The sequence below is a fragment of the Carassius carassius genome, chromosome 18, assembly GCF_963082965.1.
Source record: "Carassius carassius chromosome 18, fCarCar2.1, whole genome shotgun sequence".
Classification (NCBI taxonomy): domain Eukaryota; kingdom Metazoa; phylum Chordata; class Actinopteri; order Cypriniformes; family Cyprinidae; genus Carassius; species Carassius carassius.
In genome coordinates this window covers 23314140-23327693 of record NC_081772.1, presented here as the reverse complement: position 1 = coordinate 23327693, position 13554 = coordinate 23314140, and the positions used below count along the sequence as shown (strand labels likewise).

General features: G+C 39.8%; 1 protein-coding gene across 1 annotated transcript in view; it reads left to right on the top strand.

The window, feature by feature from the left end:
- Window positions 1–7716: 7716 nt before the first annotated feature.
- LOC132092706 (acyl-CoA:lysophosphatidylglycerol acyltransferase 1-like) overlaps window positions 7717–13554 on the top strand; it is a 32836-nt gene continuing 26998 nt past the window's right edge. The window contains exons 1-2 of the mRNA XM_059499057.1: window positions 7717–8158; window positions 9247–9499. Of these exons, the coding sequence (XP_059355040.1) occupies window positions 9262–9499 (238 nt within the window). The 5' untranslated portion in view covers window positions 7717–8158; window positions 9247–9261. The remainder of the gene's footprint in view (window positions 8159–9246; window positions 9500–13554) is intronic.

The window sequence follows — 13554 nt, the reverse complement described above, 5'->3', positions numbered from 1 at the left end:
ATTTTGTATATATAGCGGCACCTTGTCTTTAATTGCTGGCCTTTTAGTAGTTTAATGTTTCTTGAGCCAACTCCACACACCTGTAAATGAAGGCTTCAATGAAAAAATAAAACAAACATTCAATTGGCCATTCAATTAGGCTCTAAAAATTGTAACATAAATAAGCGTAAATAAAACAAATCTGCCAACCTACTAAGGCGTCAATGACAAAAGAAAATGAATATTAATTTGTCCATTACAAAAGAGTAAATTAAATATTATTTTCTTTAGGACATAGGCCTCTCACATAACCCTATATGTGACCCTGAATATTGCACTTAAAGATTCCTGGCCAGAAAAACAAGTCTATCAACATGCTCTGGCTTTAGTGATGCACGGTGGCATGTCACAATGTTGCCCCCTGTACTGAACAGCCGCTCAGAAGGTGAGCTGGTAGCTGGAATGCATAGGTATTTCTTCACCAACACAGACAACCGTGGATATACATTGCTATTTTGCTGCCACCAGATTATGGGGTCATCTTCACTGTCGATGTTGCATGTCAGAAGATATGCCTCCAGCTCTGTGGATACTGCTTGCTCTTGAGAAGAGGACTTGTCGTCATTGCCTTGTGCTGCTTTGAAGAAACTTCCCAGAGTCTTTCGGCCCTTCTTCATGGGGGGTGCTGGGGAGGCATTTGGCTGGGGATTTAAAATGAATTAATAATCAATATTAAGTAATATAATATCACAACAGTTCAGGACTAGACAATTGTATTGAAATGTGGAAATGACCTTACCATAGCTAGAGTTATGCCAGTCATCTCATCTGTCAGTCTTGCTTTACCTGTGGCTTTCTTCTCCTCACTGATGTAGTTCATCTTGAACCTAGGATCGAGGGTTGTGGCCATGTCGAATAAATCCTGAGTTTGGGGATCACTGTACTTCTCTTGCAGATATTTCAGGATGTTTGACTTGATTGATTTTGTGAATTCTGCGTCATCCTCTTGCACAGCCAAAACAGAGGTTTTGAAAAGGTGGAGAACCGGCTTCAGGATATGCTGACATATAGTTCCCCAGAGAGTGCATCGGTGAATTAAGCCAGAGGACTTAGGGTGTTGTTCATTGCCTCAAGGTCTTCGATGTCCTGCCATGTGGGCACTAGGTGTCTAACCTTTCGATCACTGAGGACCTGTGAAATGGCTGGAAGCTGTTCCAGGATCCTCTAAATCATCTCTTGTCTTGATCCCCATCTTGTTGGGCACTCGGTTTTCAGTTGATGCTCAGGGAGTTTGAGCTCTTTGTAAGGATGGCTGAAGCGAAACAGTCGTTCCGAAGCTTTGCGAGATCCCGAAGCGCAGATGTGTCGAAACACTGATCCGAAGCGTGATTCGAAACACCCATGTCACGTGACTATGACCAAACGAAGCCTCGAAGTGTTTCACTAATTGTTTCATCAGGTGTGGTCCACCGAATCAGCGTTTGATTGGAACGGTCGGGAACAGACCACACAATCGCACATCTGTATAAAAGTGAAATAAACGCATTTTGACCTCGTGGGTTTTTGTGAGAGGAGTTTGACTTTGAGATAGCGGATTTTTGGTGATATAGTGACATAGTGCGATTTGATTAGTTATAGGCAATTTAGACTTACATTTAAATTTACACAACACATTGACTGAGAGGCTAGAGACAGACAGAGTATACATATAGTGACACATTAATAGATACATAGATATAAATATATATAGACAGCTAGATTAATAGATAGATACATATATAGATAGATTACAGATACATATATAAATACATATATTATAGATAGATACATATATAGATAGATTATAGATACATATATAAATACATATATTATAGATAGATACATATATAGATACATAGATTATAGATACATATCTAGATACATAGATCGATTCATATATAGATAGATAGATTTGGATAGATAGATAAAATGGAAGCTCCCCAGAAGAGATGCCGTACATCTGTGGTGCGGGAGCATTTCCATTTAGAAACCCCAAATAAAGTGAGATGTGTGTATTGTGATCGGCAGCTAGCCTACTGCAACAATACATCATCCATGATGCGCCATTTGAGGAGCACTTATCCTGCCATTTTGCAGGGTGCAGAGGATGGCATTCCCCCTGTACCTAGGCCTGCTACTGACACTGCTGGGCCATCTAAGCAAGGTATGCATTGTTTGGGATATAATTATAATTGAAATATAATTACAACCTTTTGGGACACTGTTTATAAAGTTTATAAGTTATATAAAGCACTGACTATAAACACTGGAAGGTTTCCAAATAATGAACCAGTAGGCTATACTTTTAATAGATGTGCACTAATTGAAGCTGTATTTTTCCAATGTATTGGTCTGAAAGTATGTTTTGTCTTCTCTTTTAAAAGTCAGACAGAGGGAATTGGATGAGGCTCTTATAAACATGGTGGTGAAGGATCTGCAGCCCTTCACCATAAACTGGTGTGTTGACAAAAATGAGGACCCCAGGAGTTGCGATATCTCCATTATTCTGACCTTCTTACAGGAACGTCTGGATGCTAGCAGTTCTCCATCTACAGTGAAAGTCTAGGTGGCCGCTATCGCCGGTTTTCGTGACTTGCTAGACGGCCATTCAGTGGGGAGGCACCCCCTGATAACGAGCGGCTTAATCCACCCCGCCTTCGTCAGATGCCGGTCTGGGACCTGTCGTTAGTGCTTAGTTCGTTGTCCGACCCAGATTTTGAACAAGCCGAGTTTAGTGACCTTAAAGGGATAGTTCACTTTCAAATAAAATTTTGATATGTTTTAGCTTACCTCAAGGACATCCGAGATGTAGATGTCTTTGTTTCCTCAGTAGTTTCCATTTTTATATTTTTAGGTCAAACCGTTCTTGTCTGTGACAAGTGGAGGTCTATGGTCACCACCTCAAAGAGCATGCACAGAGGAGTCCAAATTAAACAATTACCCATCATAAGTACACATTGATGACCTAAGACACGAAACGAGCGGTTTGTGTAAGAAAACGAACAGTATTTATATTGTTTTTACCTCTTGTACACAACCACGTCCAACTGATCTGAGGGCGCGTGTGCTTCCTGATGTCTCGTGTGACGTTTGCGCATGCTCTGGCTTAGTCTGTGCAAGCGTGGAAAGCACCGGAAGTTATCTCTCGCGCGTGTACGTCACTCATTGTTTACTGTTTACCACACGATACGCCACCAATCTGCATTGTCTGAAATATAAAACAGTAATTGTAATTAATTAATTGGTTTATAATGCACCCTATAATCGTTGCGATTATTATAAAAATACAACACATTACTCACTCTATTGACGGGATGCCATTCGGTCCCTCTGGCCCTGGACGTCGCCTCCAGTTTATATGTGGCAAATAAAACACAACGTGTAAAACGCTGTGACTCAACAGCGGAGAAAACTCAGGATCTTCAGTCAGGCAGGTTTGTGATGTGATACTGTCAAAGTCCTCGTAGTTGCCTTTTATTGGCATTGCTATGTTCCATTCGTGACAACATATGCTCTCCACTTCTGTTGGCATCTCACAACACTTGCTACTAAAACACCACCAATTTGGAAGAGATCTCTGTCTCTGAGGCTTGAAGACGTGCTGCTGCAGCGGATCGCTCCTGAGTTCTTGGTCTGTGTATACTGTTTCAAATAAATATGGTTGTGAAAAAAATTCAACGTTGAGTCAATCGTCTTTCATTGCAATTTCCTGTATGTCTAAATATGTTTAGATCTTCACAGTGAAAGGTATCACTTCCGAAATCTCTACCATGTAAACCATAGACACTAACTGTAAACAATGAGTGACGTACACGTGCAAGAGATAACGTCCGGGGCTTTCAGCTCTTGCACAGACTAAGCCAGAACACGCACAAACGTCACACGAGTCATGACATCAGGATTTTGATATTTGATAAAATGTTGATATTTGATAAAAATATCAAAATGGGAAATACTGCGGAAACAAAGAAACCTACATCTTGGATGCCCTTGAGGTAAGCTAAAACATATCAAAATTTAATTTGAAAGTGAACCATCCCTTTCAAGTGCTCTCATTTAAGACGGCGCTACTGCTCGCGCTAGCTTGCGGGAAACGAGTGGGAGACTTGCATGCCCTGTCAGTGAACAGCGCGTGTATGCAGTTTGGACCAGACGATTGTATGGTCAGACTTTTACCCAAATGTGGCTATTCGCCTAAAGTGCTCTCAACGCCGTTCAGAGCTCAGATAATTACAATTCAAGCATTTTGCCCCGATGAGGACAGTAATTCAGTGTCTAAGAAGTGTGTTTTGTGCCCCGTGCGTGCCCTGCGCGCTTATGTGAACAGAACTAGCCAGTTTCGAACTTCAGAGCAGCTTTTTGTCTGCTACGTGGGTGCCAAGAAAGGCAGCGCGCTGTCGGAGCAGAGGCTATCACACTGGACAGTGGAGGCTGTGCGACTGGCTGATGCTTCCCGGGGAACCGCCTGCCCAATCGGGGTGCACGCCCATTCCACAAGGAGTTTGGCGTCGTCATGGGCTTGGGCGAAAGGCATGTCTATTCAGGACATTTATTTCGCAATGGAGGTCCAGGTCCAGAATAACGGAGCTAAAGATCATCATCATCTTCCATCATATAGTTCCCTGAGAGGAGGGGATGAGACATTCTTAACCTGCCGTGTGGAAACCCTTCTGAGATTCTGAGATTTTTGGCGCCCACCGTAACCTATATTGAGGGCTGTCAGTTAATCAGGTGAGGGCGGGGGCGCCATTGGCTTTTTGCAAGCAAAAGAGTTATTCAATCAGACTTCATAATTTCGAGGAAATGGATTTCCCCATACGTAATTTCTCGTCCCCTCCTCTCAGGGAACTAAGGTTACGGTGAGTAACCGGAGATCGGAGTTCTCAATCACAATATATGACCATGGCTGGACTAGCCATTGGGCATACCGGGCATTTGCCCTGTGGGCCGACGTGCTTTTTGGGCCGATATCTCATACTCATACTTTTTTTTTAATGGCCCATAAAATTTGTACATCGGCGGCCCATTCGTTTTGCTTAATTGTCGGCGCTGGGTTTGTGCCGGTGTAATGCATTGGTCAAAGTCAGTGTTAGTTTTTTTTTCTGACAGACCAGCCCATGAAACACGTAGATCAGCAGCCCATTGGCTCTTTTCTTGATTGACACTGGGCTGGCCCAATCACAACTTTAAACGAGTGAGCGAGCGGCAGCAGTGTCAGTGTGTATCTGTAAAAAAAGATGGAGAAGAAACGCAAGGAATGTGCAGATAAATAGCATGAAAAAATAGAACCAGGCCCTTAAAGCAGACACTGTAAACTGTGTCAAAATATATGTTTTCTTACCTTCATCAGCTCCTGTGGCAGATGATGATAGTGAGGACGGAGGATCAGGAGAGAGATGAGAAAGTGTAGAGCCTGCGGTAAGCATAACTACTTTCAAAACACTTAGGCCATGTCATGAGTGTAGATTATTTCCACATCTGCATAGTTGACGATTAACGCAATTCACTAGAAATTTAATGAGAGGCGTTTGTAAACCATGTTTTCCGCCAAAATAAAAGCTTGATGCAGTTTGCGTCATAATAAAAGATCATGTGCTTATCTCTTTCAAGTATAGAAATTGGTACAACTAATTAAGAAAGTTTCCTTTATTTTTTTGTGCATTTGTTTTACAAAATATGGCTATTACTGTCATTGTATTAATATTATAACTATTATTATGTATAGGTGTAATGTAAATAGACACTGTAACTAAAAGAATTTTTTTCTTTGAATTTTTCTTTGTTTAATTTGCACACTGAATATGGGTTGGAACTTTTAATTTTGAACTCTCAAAGTGCACCAGATTAATGAATTTAACATTAAAATGCACAAAATTTTCTCACGGGGGAGCATGCCCCCGAACCCCCCTAGAAGGACCGAGGACACACCACCATAGTTTTAACAAAAATCCTGTAAGAAACACTGGTATTGCTACGCCAGAGCCACTTATAGCTTGTTTTAGGATTCACCGCTGTGGAGTATAGTTCAACTGTATTAAGAAATATACAATTTTGACTTATTTCATCTGTTAACTCTCACTCGTTCCTATACTCACTCATTACATGACATTAGTGGTTTTAATGAATAGGAGTTGGTATGCATATAATTAAGGGCGTGCAAAGATGGGTGGTGTTTATGATCATATAGTGGGCCGGGCTGGGCAAAAATGTCCGGGCCGATTTTTTGTCCCAGTCCAGCCCTGTATATGACACGCTGATTATTGCTGTGGTGGGTTTGCAATAATCTATGATGTGTCCCTGTTTGCCTACAGGGAGGTCATGTGATAAGAACCAACCAATCAGCTTCATCCTTTCCCACACCAACGTTGAAAGCTCAGCCAGGATGAAGGAACAGCTGATCATAGCTGTATATGGATAGCCATTTTTAAATAAATAAAGTAGCAGATCTACTGCAAGCGATTTTTAGTGCTGCAATTTATCCAATTTATCCGAAATTTCCGCGTCTTCATAGAAAGAGCAGGTCATGGTTGCTTAGCAACGACAGACGCCTCAGGAGCGCAAGTCCACGAAGGCTTTTGGAAAAATCAGAAAGCGGTGTGCCTAGCATTTTACATGCGTTTTTAGGCGCGATATGTGAACAGCCCCTTAACGTACCTCTGTGTGTCCCTAAACACTCTTCTGCTGCAGCATCTCTAAACATTATTACTATTACTATTACTATTATTATTATTATTACTCCGTTATTACATTGCTAGTGAGAAATGTGATGTGTAACCTTTAAGATGCTACACTATATAGTCTAAATGATAAAATCGTCAGGGCAGCGCTGACAACACCTTTTTGTGCAAACTGTGTGACCGTTATTACTGTTTTACGATGCAAAGTGATATGGAACTGTAATGCAGTCATGAGAGCTGCCTAGAACTACGTTCGCCTTTCCCAGAAAATAATTGCGAACCTCAGAACGTTTATCAGCCAATCAGATTCAAGCATTAAACGGCCCGTAGTATAATAGTGAATAATAAACCCAATCCCTCTTACTATGCATTCTACTGCAAAGATCACACAAAAGAGTCATGCACATAGATTTGCTTTATAAAACTTCACTTGCTTCCACTTCCTCAGGGTTTACATTATTTATTTATTTATTTATTTATCTGATTGTTTCTTAGAAACCCAATGTTAACCAGTTTTCAATTAACCTGGTGATTTCTTATGGTGATTAAACAAAATAGTATCTGAGAGTAAAGTCCACTCAGTGGAATTACCTAATTTAGGAAGTAGGTAAAACCACGTTTAAAAAAAAATCTGATTCTAACAGAAATTTTAAGTCATTAATGATATTCTTTAAGACAGACAGACAGACAGAGAGAAAGAGAGAGAGAGAGATAAAGACCTACTGTTTTTGAATTTGCCACTAGAGGTCAGATTTGACCAACTTTTCAAATTACAGCTTCCACGAAATACTACCAAAAGCATTAAATAGAATAGTATTTGGTTTCATTTTGTTGTAAAATGTGGTTAGGGAGTTTCTTTTTAAGACTATTTTAATCTAGATACTGTATTGTGTAGACACTTTAGTTTCCTGTACTTCCAAAGATGCTCTTTTCTATATCCCACTTGCAGTAATATCCACATGATCCTGGGATCTTCAGCAACAGAGCACAGTACCGGTGCGCGTGCCCTCACTGAGTCTGCGCGTGTCCTCGGCCTGTGGTAGGAGCTGTTTTTATACAGTCTATGGGTAGGAGGTCCAGAATAACGGAGCTAAAGATCATCATCATCATCTTCCCGAAGGAGAGGCCCAGTGAATACATGCCTGACACGCCTCAACCGGAGCGTAAAGATGAGTTTACTCGTCTGATCTCAAGCGTCTTCGGTTAACTGTTACAGTGTTCGGTTCGGGGATTCGAGCGCAGATCCAGAGGTTCGGCCGCGGGACTGTTGCAACATGCGCGTGTGTAACTGAGACGCATGCATTCGAGCAGGAAACAGACTCACGGAACCGAGTCAAGCCGTGGAGTAGACGATCTAAAGCTCTCGGGTACACCGATCATCTTCGTCCGCTACATGTGACCGAGCCGAGCTCTCCGAACCCGTCTGCAGCTTCACCAGCAGGCTGCGCGTTAGCACGGTGACGGTGAGAAAACACATTTTTAATAATGTGAGATTGTTTCAGATGTCATTTGTACCGTCGAAGCGTTTTATTAGATCTGGATGGCTGTTCTGATCCGGTTCGTCTCGGGTGGGTAACGGATCCGTCAAGGACTTTAGTCCAAATCTCATTAAATACCCGAATCAGCCAGACACCAGCCACTTCGTATCGTATGAAGGACAGACAGTCGGAGATTATCCAGTGAAATAAGCACTCAAGTAAAGATTTGATTTCAATAAATAAATAATCATACAATGATCAGATGTGACCGTTAAACTGAATCAATGACACGAGTTTGCTTCGCATTAGCTTAGCATGCTAACACATCAACGCAAGCACACACACACACACATTTTACTTTATTTAACATCAGTGTTTGTATATATTATCATGTTTTATTTATTCTTTTATGTGTCTACGTTTGTATTGTTAGAAAAATACACACGCTTTTGAATAAACTGGCAGTGCTGTTAAAGCAGCAATAAAAACTATGTAGCATGTTAGCAGGGATAGCACTGTGTTCATCACCTCATTTTAAACATTTCACCTTCATTCAAAGGATTTGTATCTAATTGACCTTAAAAATGAATGAAAGCCGTGCAAACATAAGTAAATGAAATGAAGTGTGTTTACCTGAATCATGTTTTTTATATCCAATCAAATGTAGTTATAGTATATTTCTTTTTATGTTATAAATAATTATAACGACCGTTATTCTCATCTTTATTATTCTTTACAGGTTTGTTTTTATGGCATGTACTTACGCATGGTATTGTGATAAAGTGGGTCTTGGTTTCTTTGGTTAACTTGAAGTAGCTCCTCCTCAACATACTTATCAGCAAAGACACTATTTAATTAGAATCAAAGTGTTTCTTCTGTCAGTATGATCGGGCACATGTTTACCTTTAATTACTTGGATGTGTGTTGGTAAATCGGCTCACATTCCTAAGCTGCATCTCTATACATTGAGGATTTCTTTTTTTCTTTCTTGATTTTTAAAGACACTTCCACGTTTAAACACGCCACATCAGTGTGTTGAGATTTAATTCACTTGGGTGTTTTCTTTTTTGCAGGCAGGACAGGACAGTATGGCTACCCATCTGGACACGGCCCGCAGATTGTTCTGGATCTTAATGAACTCGCTGCTCCGTTTCACCTTCATGTTTGTGAATAACTGTGTGGCGATCCCGTCCTACTGCCTATATCTGTTAGTCCTGCAGCCTTTACGAGTTCTAGATGCGCCCACGTTCTGGTACATCGAAGGGGTCATGTTCAGGTGGTTACTGGCGATGGTGGCGTCTTGGGGCTGGTGTGCAGGTTACACGGGTAAGACCGTCTTCAACTACCTCTTCTGACTTCTGAAATGTTAAATTTTACTGCCTGAGCATGTAAAACAACCTTTTTTCAAGTAAGCCTTGCAGGGTGCTAGACTTCAGTCAGAGTCTCTAGTATATCTTCTATTGGCGCTAAAATTTGACTTCTGAGTGCAGATCTATTGACTGTTTTTCATCTTTATTGACTCTCACACTCTAGGGTTTCCTGTGTTTTGATCGATTTCCTTATTTTCTTGGGGAGAGAAGTTTGATTAAGCTGTTAGAGTGTTTTTTTGCTTTAATAGAGTGTGTTTGGACAGTATTATACAGTGGGAACCTCATGGGAGGTCTCTGTTTACCTTACATCTCTACTGACGAATCCACATCATCATTCATCAGAGACTGGAAGTGTTGTCCGTATTTCTTCATGTGTAGTTTGTTACAAGTATCGATTTGAATTAGACTTTTTCATTTGAAAGAGATTTTGGGTTTTCCTTGTAAAGGAGATTTGAATTTATGGCTAGGTTGGATCTAGGAGAGTTGATGCACCACCTGCTTACTCACGGGTATTTCATGGGTAATTTCATTTATTGCGTGCTGGTACTGAGAGTAGCCAGTGTGTTGATTGTGCGCAGAAAGCTCTAGACAGATTATGTGGACCACGAGATGGAAGTGCAGGGGCTTGGACAGTCAGACAATCACAAAGACAGATAAAGACGGTTTGTCAACTTTCAAAAGGTAGTGAGCAGTGCTCCACAGTTTAACATGCTTTATTTAATCTAAAATAATTTTGCATAGATTTTATGAGCTCATTTGTTGAGAGAATAATATTTGTACTTTAAAAGGTAAAATGTTATTTAAAAAAAAGAAATAGTGACCAGTTTCTAGGGCTGCGTGATATAACTGACAAAAAATGTATTGCTGTGTGTTTATTATTGTATTTTCTGTTCCCTCTTACAAGAGTTATATTCTTTTTCTAATTAACGGAACCACTATTTGAACCAGGACAAGTAAATTTGGTTTGTTTAAAATAAATAATTTAAAAAATGGTTATAGTAAAAATTTAGTTGGAAATAATTAAGGCATGTTTTTCCTTAAATGAATAGATTTAAATTGTATTATATATGAATTTTAACCTGCATGTATTATTAAAAATACTTTTTGATTTTAATTTTTTAGTGATAACTAGTGCCGGGCGGTATACGGTTCATACCGAAAACCGGTGTATATTTTCTTTACGATATTAATTTTGAATATACCGCCATACCGGTGTATTTTATTACTTAACGTTCGGAACGAACGTTATGCTGCGCCGCGGCTGTGCGACACTGTTTCAGACAGACCTTTTAAAATGTTGCACTTCTAAGCAGCGACTGCGAGGCGTGGTGAGGGTAAGCTCTGGTGTTACGTTATAATGCCTGTTTCACACATACTCCGTCTGCAGTGCGTATTAACGGATTCCAGCTGCACGAGGTTGCGGTCCCTCAGTGCGTTTAAGGAGCGGTGCATCGTCTGCAGCTGTGCAGCGATTGTTAACGTACTGAGTCTAATTTTGCTGTGCTGCAGGCGCTGAATTAAAGTGATAGCGCGTTGTTCGCGGGAAAAATTAACATGGATGGACATGAAAACGCAGTCATTTCACAATAAATCTATACTAATTAAAGCCTACTGTGTTTCACATGCAACACATGGGTTTTTGGCTAGGTTTAAAACAAGAAAAATAGCACTTGTAGATATACAAGGAAAACAATATCTATGTTCACTTTTATGGAAGCAGAAAAACTAAGTTCATTAAGACCCGTGGGATTGCTTGTGATAAAGATTTAAATGCAAAATGCACAAGACTGTTTCTGTCTGTGGTGTTTTAATTTAAAACATTTTAACAAGAAAAGTAGGCTAATTATTGTGTTTAAATGTTTTGCCGCTTGCTTGAGCAGCTTATTATACAAACCTAGAAGTAAAATGCATGAATAATGCGTTGTTTATATTTGAGTTTAAACTAATGTCTATAACTATGAAAGATTTTTACTGTTCTGTGATGAAACAAATGTTGTGGACTGAACAGACGCGGATCAGTAGCGGACTGCAAACACGTCCTGTGTGAAAGCACAATGAGTCCGTGCTGCGGACTGCATATGCACTGCAGACGGAGTATGTGTGAAACAGGCATTACAGCCAAAAAGAGGAGCTGGGTCTGTTGTTTGGAGTATTTTTGGTTTCCAAAAATCCGACGTCTCCCAAACATCCATTTTATGCAAGTGCTTTTGGGCTAAAATTGTCGCCAAAGGCGGAAACACGAGCAATTTGCTCCAGCACCTTAGCCGCAAGCACGCCTTGGAATATCAACCAGCAGAAAATGCATTGTACACCTGATTATGCATGAGAAAAAAAAACCATCATAAACCAGAAAACCGGCATAATTAAAAAAAAAAAAAACGTGATATAAATTTTGAAAATTATATAAAAAAAGATATCTTTTGAAAAAGGTATAAAACACTCAAAATTGAGTTTCACAGAGGAGAGTTGAACTGGCTATTCAAACTCTGCTTTTGCAACTTAAATCAGGAATATCATATATCAGAGATTTCCAACAAGCAGGTCTCTTTAAATTAAAATTTTATTAAATTTATGCATTTAGCAGACGCTTTTATCCAAAGCGACTTACAGTGCATTCAGGCTATCAATTGTTACATATCATGTGTTCCCGCGGAATCAAACCCCCAACCTTGCGCTTGATAAAGCAGTGCTCTACCAACTTAGCTACAGGAACACTATTCTTTGATGTGACTGAAAAAGCGATGATTGAACTCCGCTTCATGCTGCATTGGACTTACCAATATTTTGAAAATTAGATTAGTGTCTAATGGATGCTTAGCTAATTGAATTGGCTATTGTTTATATGTTTAATGATGATCAAAAATTGGATTTCTTAAACTGAAGTGGTGGATAGACAAGCTTCCCTAAGACATATTCCTTAATTCTGTGTTGTTGCGTTTGGAGTATGTTTGGCATGCATCAGCTACACAGTTGAATCTGGTAGAAGTTGATTGGTAGTAGAAGGAACCATGTGAGAGATGCCTACAGTTTTCGCTAAGCTATGATCTAAATGCTCACAAATTGGGATGAGCAGTATTTGGAAAGCAACAAGAATGTTAAATTATTAATTGTGCTTTTGTTATTGAATACCTGCTCATGTGTAGCTGAGCTGGGAGACACGTGGATGGTGTCTTCAGTTTAAAGGCCGTCCTTGAACCCTAAAAGGAAAATATGGTGTTTTTCTAAAGTACTGATGTTAAAAAGAGTATAGATTATCATATTTGTCAGTCAAGGTCAAAGTCGTTTGTCGTAATTTCTCACTTGTTTAGAATTTTACACAAGATGCCTCACCACACTGATAAGAGGCTGACCTGATGATGCAGGTGGAGATAACTGTGTGAGACAGAGGTCGAATCTACCTGTCGTTTACCTGCTTGACTGCTTCCTTTTAAAGAAAGCACAAAACACAGATCAGTTCTCACCTGTCCTGAAGGAATGACCTCACTCAAAAATGAACATTTTGTCATTACCGTATTTTTCGGACTATAAGTCGCACCTAAGTATAATTAATCAACTTTTATTCAAGACACATAGGTCCATAGAGACAACAACATACAGTATATACATACATATAAAACAATACAAAAACATATAAGGATGATGCAGACGAGGCATCATTAAAACATATACAGGCTTCGGGTCCAATGTTTCCAAAAGCAAGATGTATACCTTGTACCACTCTTAGAAACATCAGCTTATGGACGCAATAATCATATTCTTAGACCCTGTTAGTCTGCACATGAATCTATACATAAGATTTCTTAAAACAGCATTAAAAGTGGGCACATTATTAGACACAAACATTTCACTGGCACTACACCACCTAGGAATTTTAAGCACAATTCTCAGTGCATCATTATAAGCCGCTTGAAGTTTTTTCATTTTCGACAGACTAAAATTACACCACAGGTGGGCAGTATACAATGGAGTGCAGTAGGTTTTGAAGAGTGAGATTTTAACATCAGGTGTACA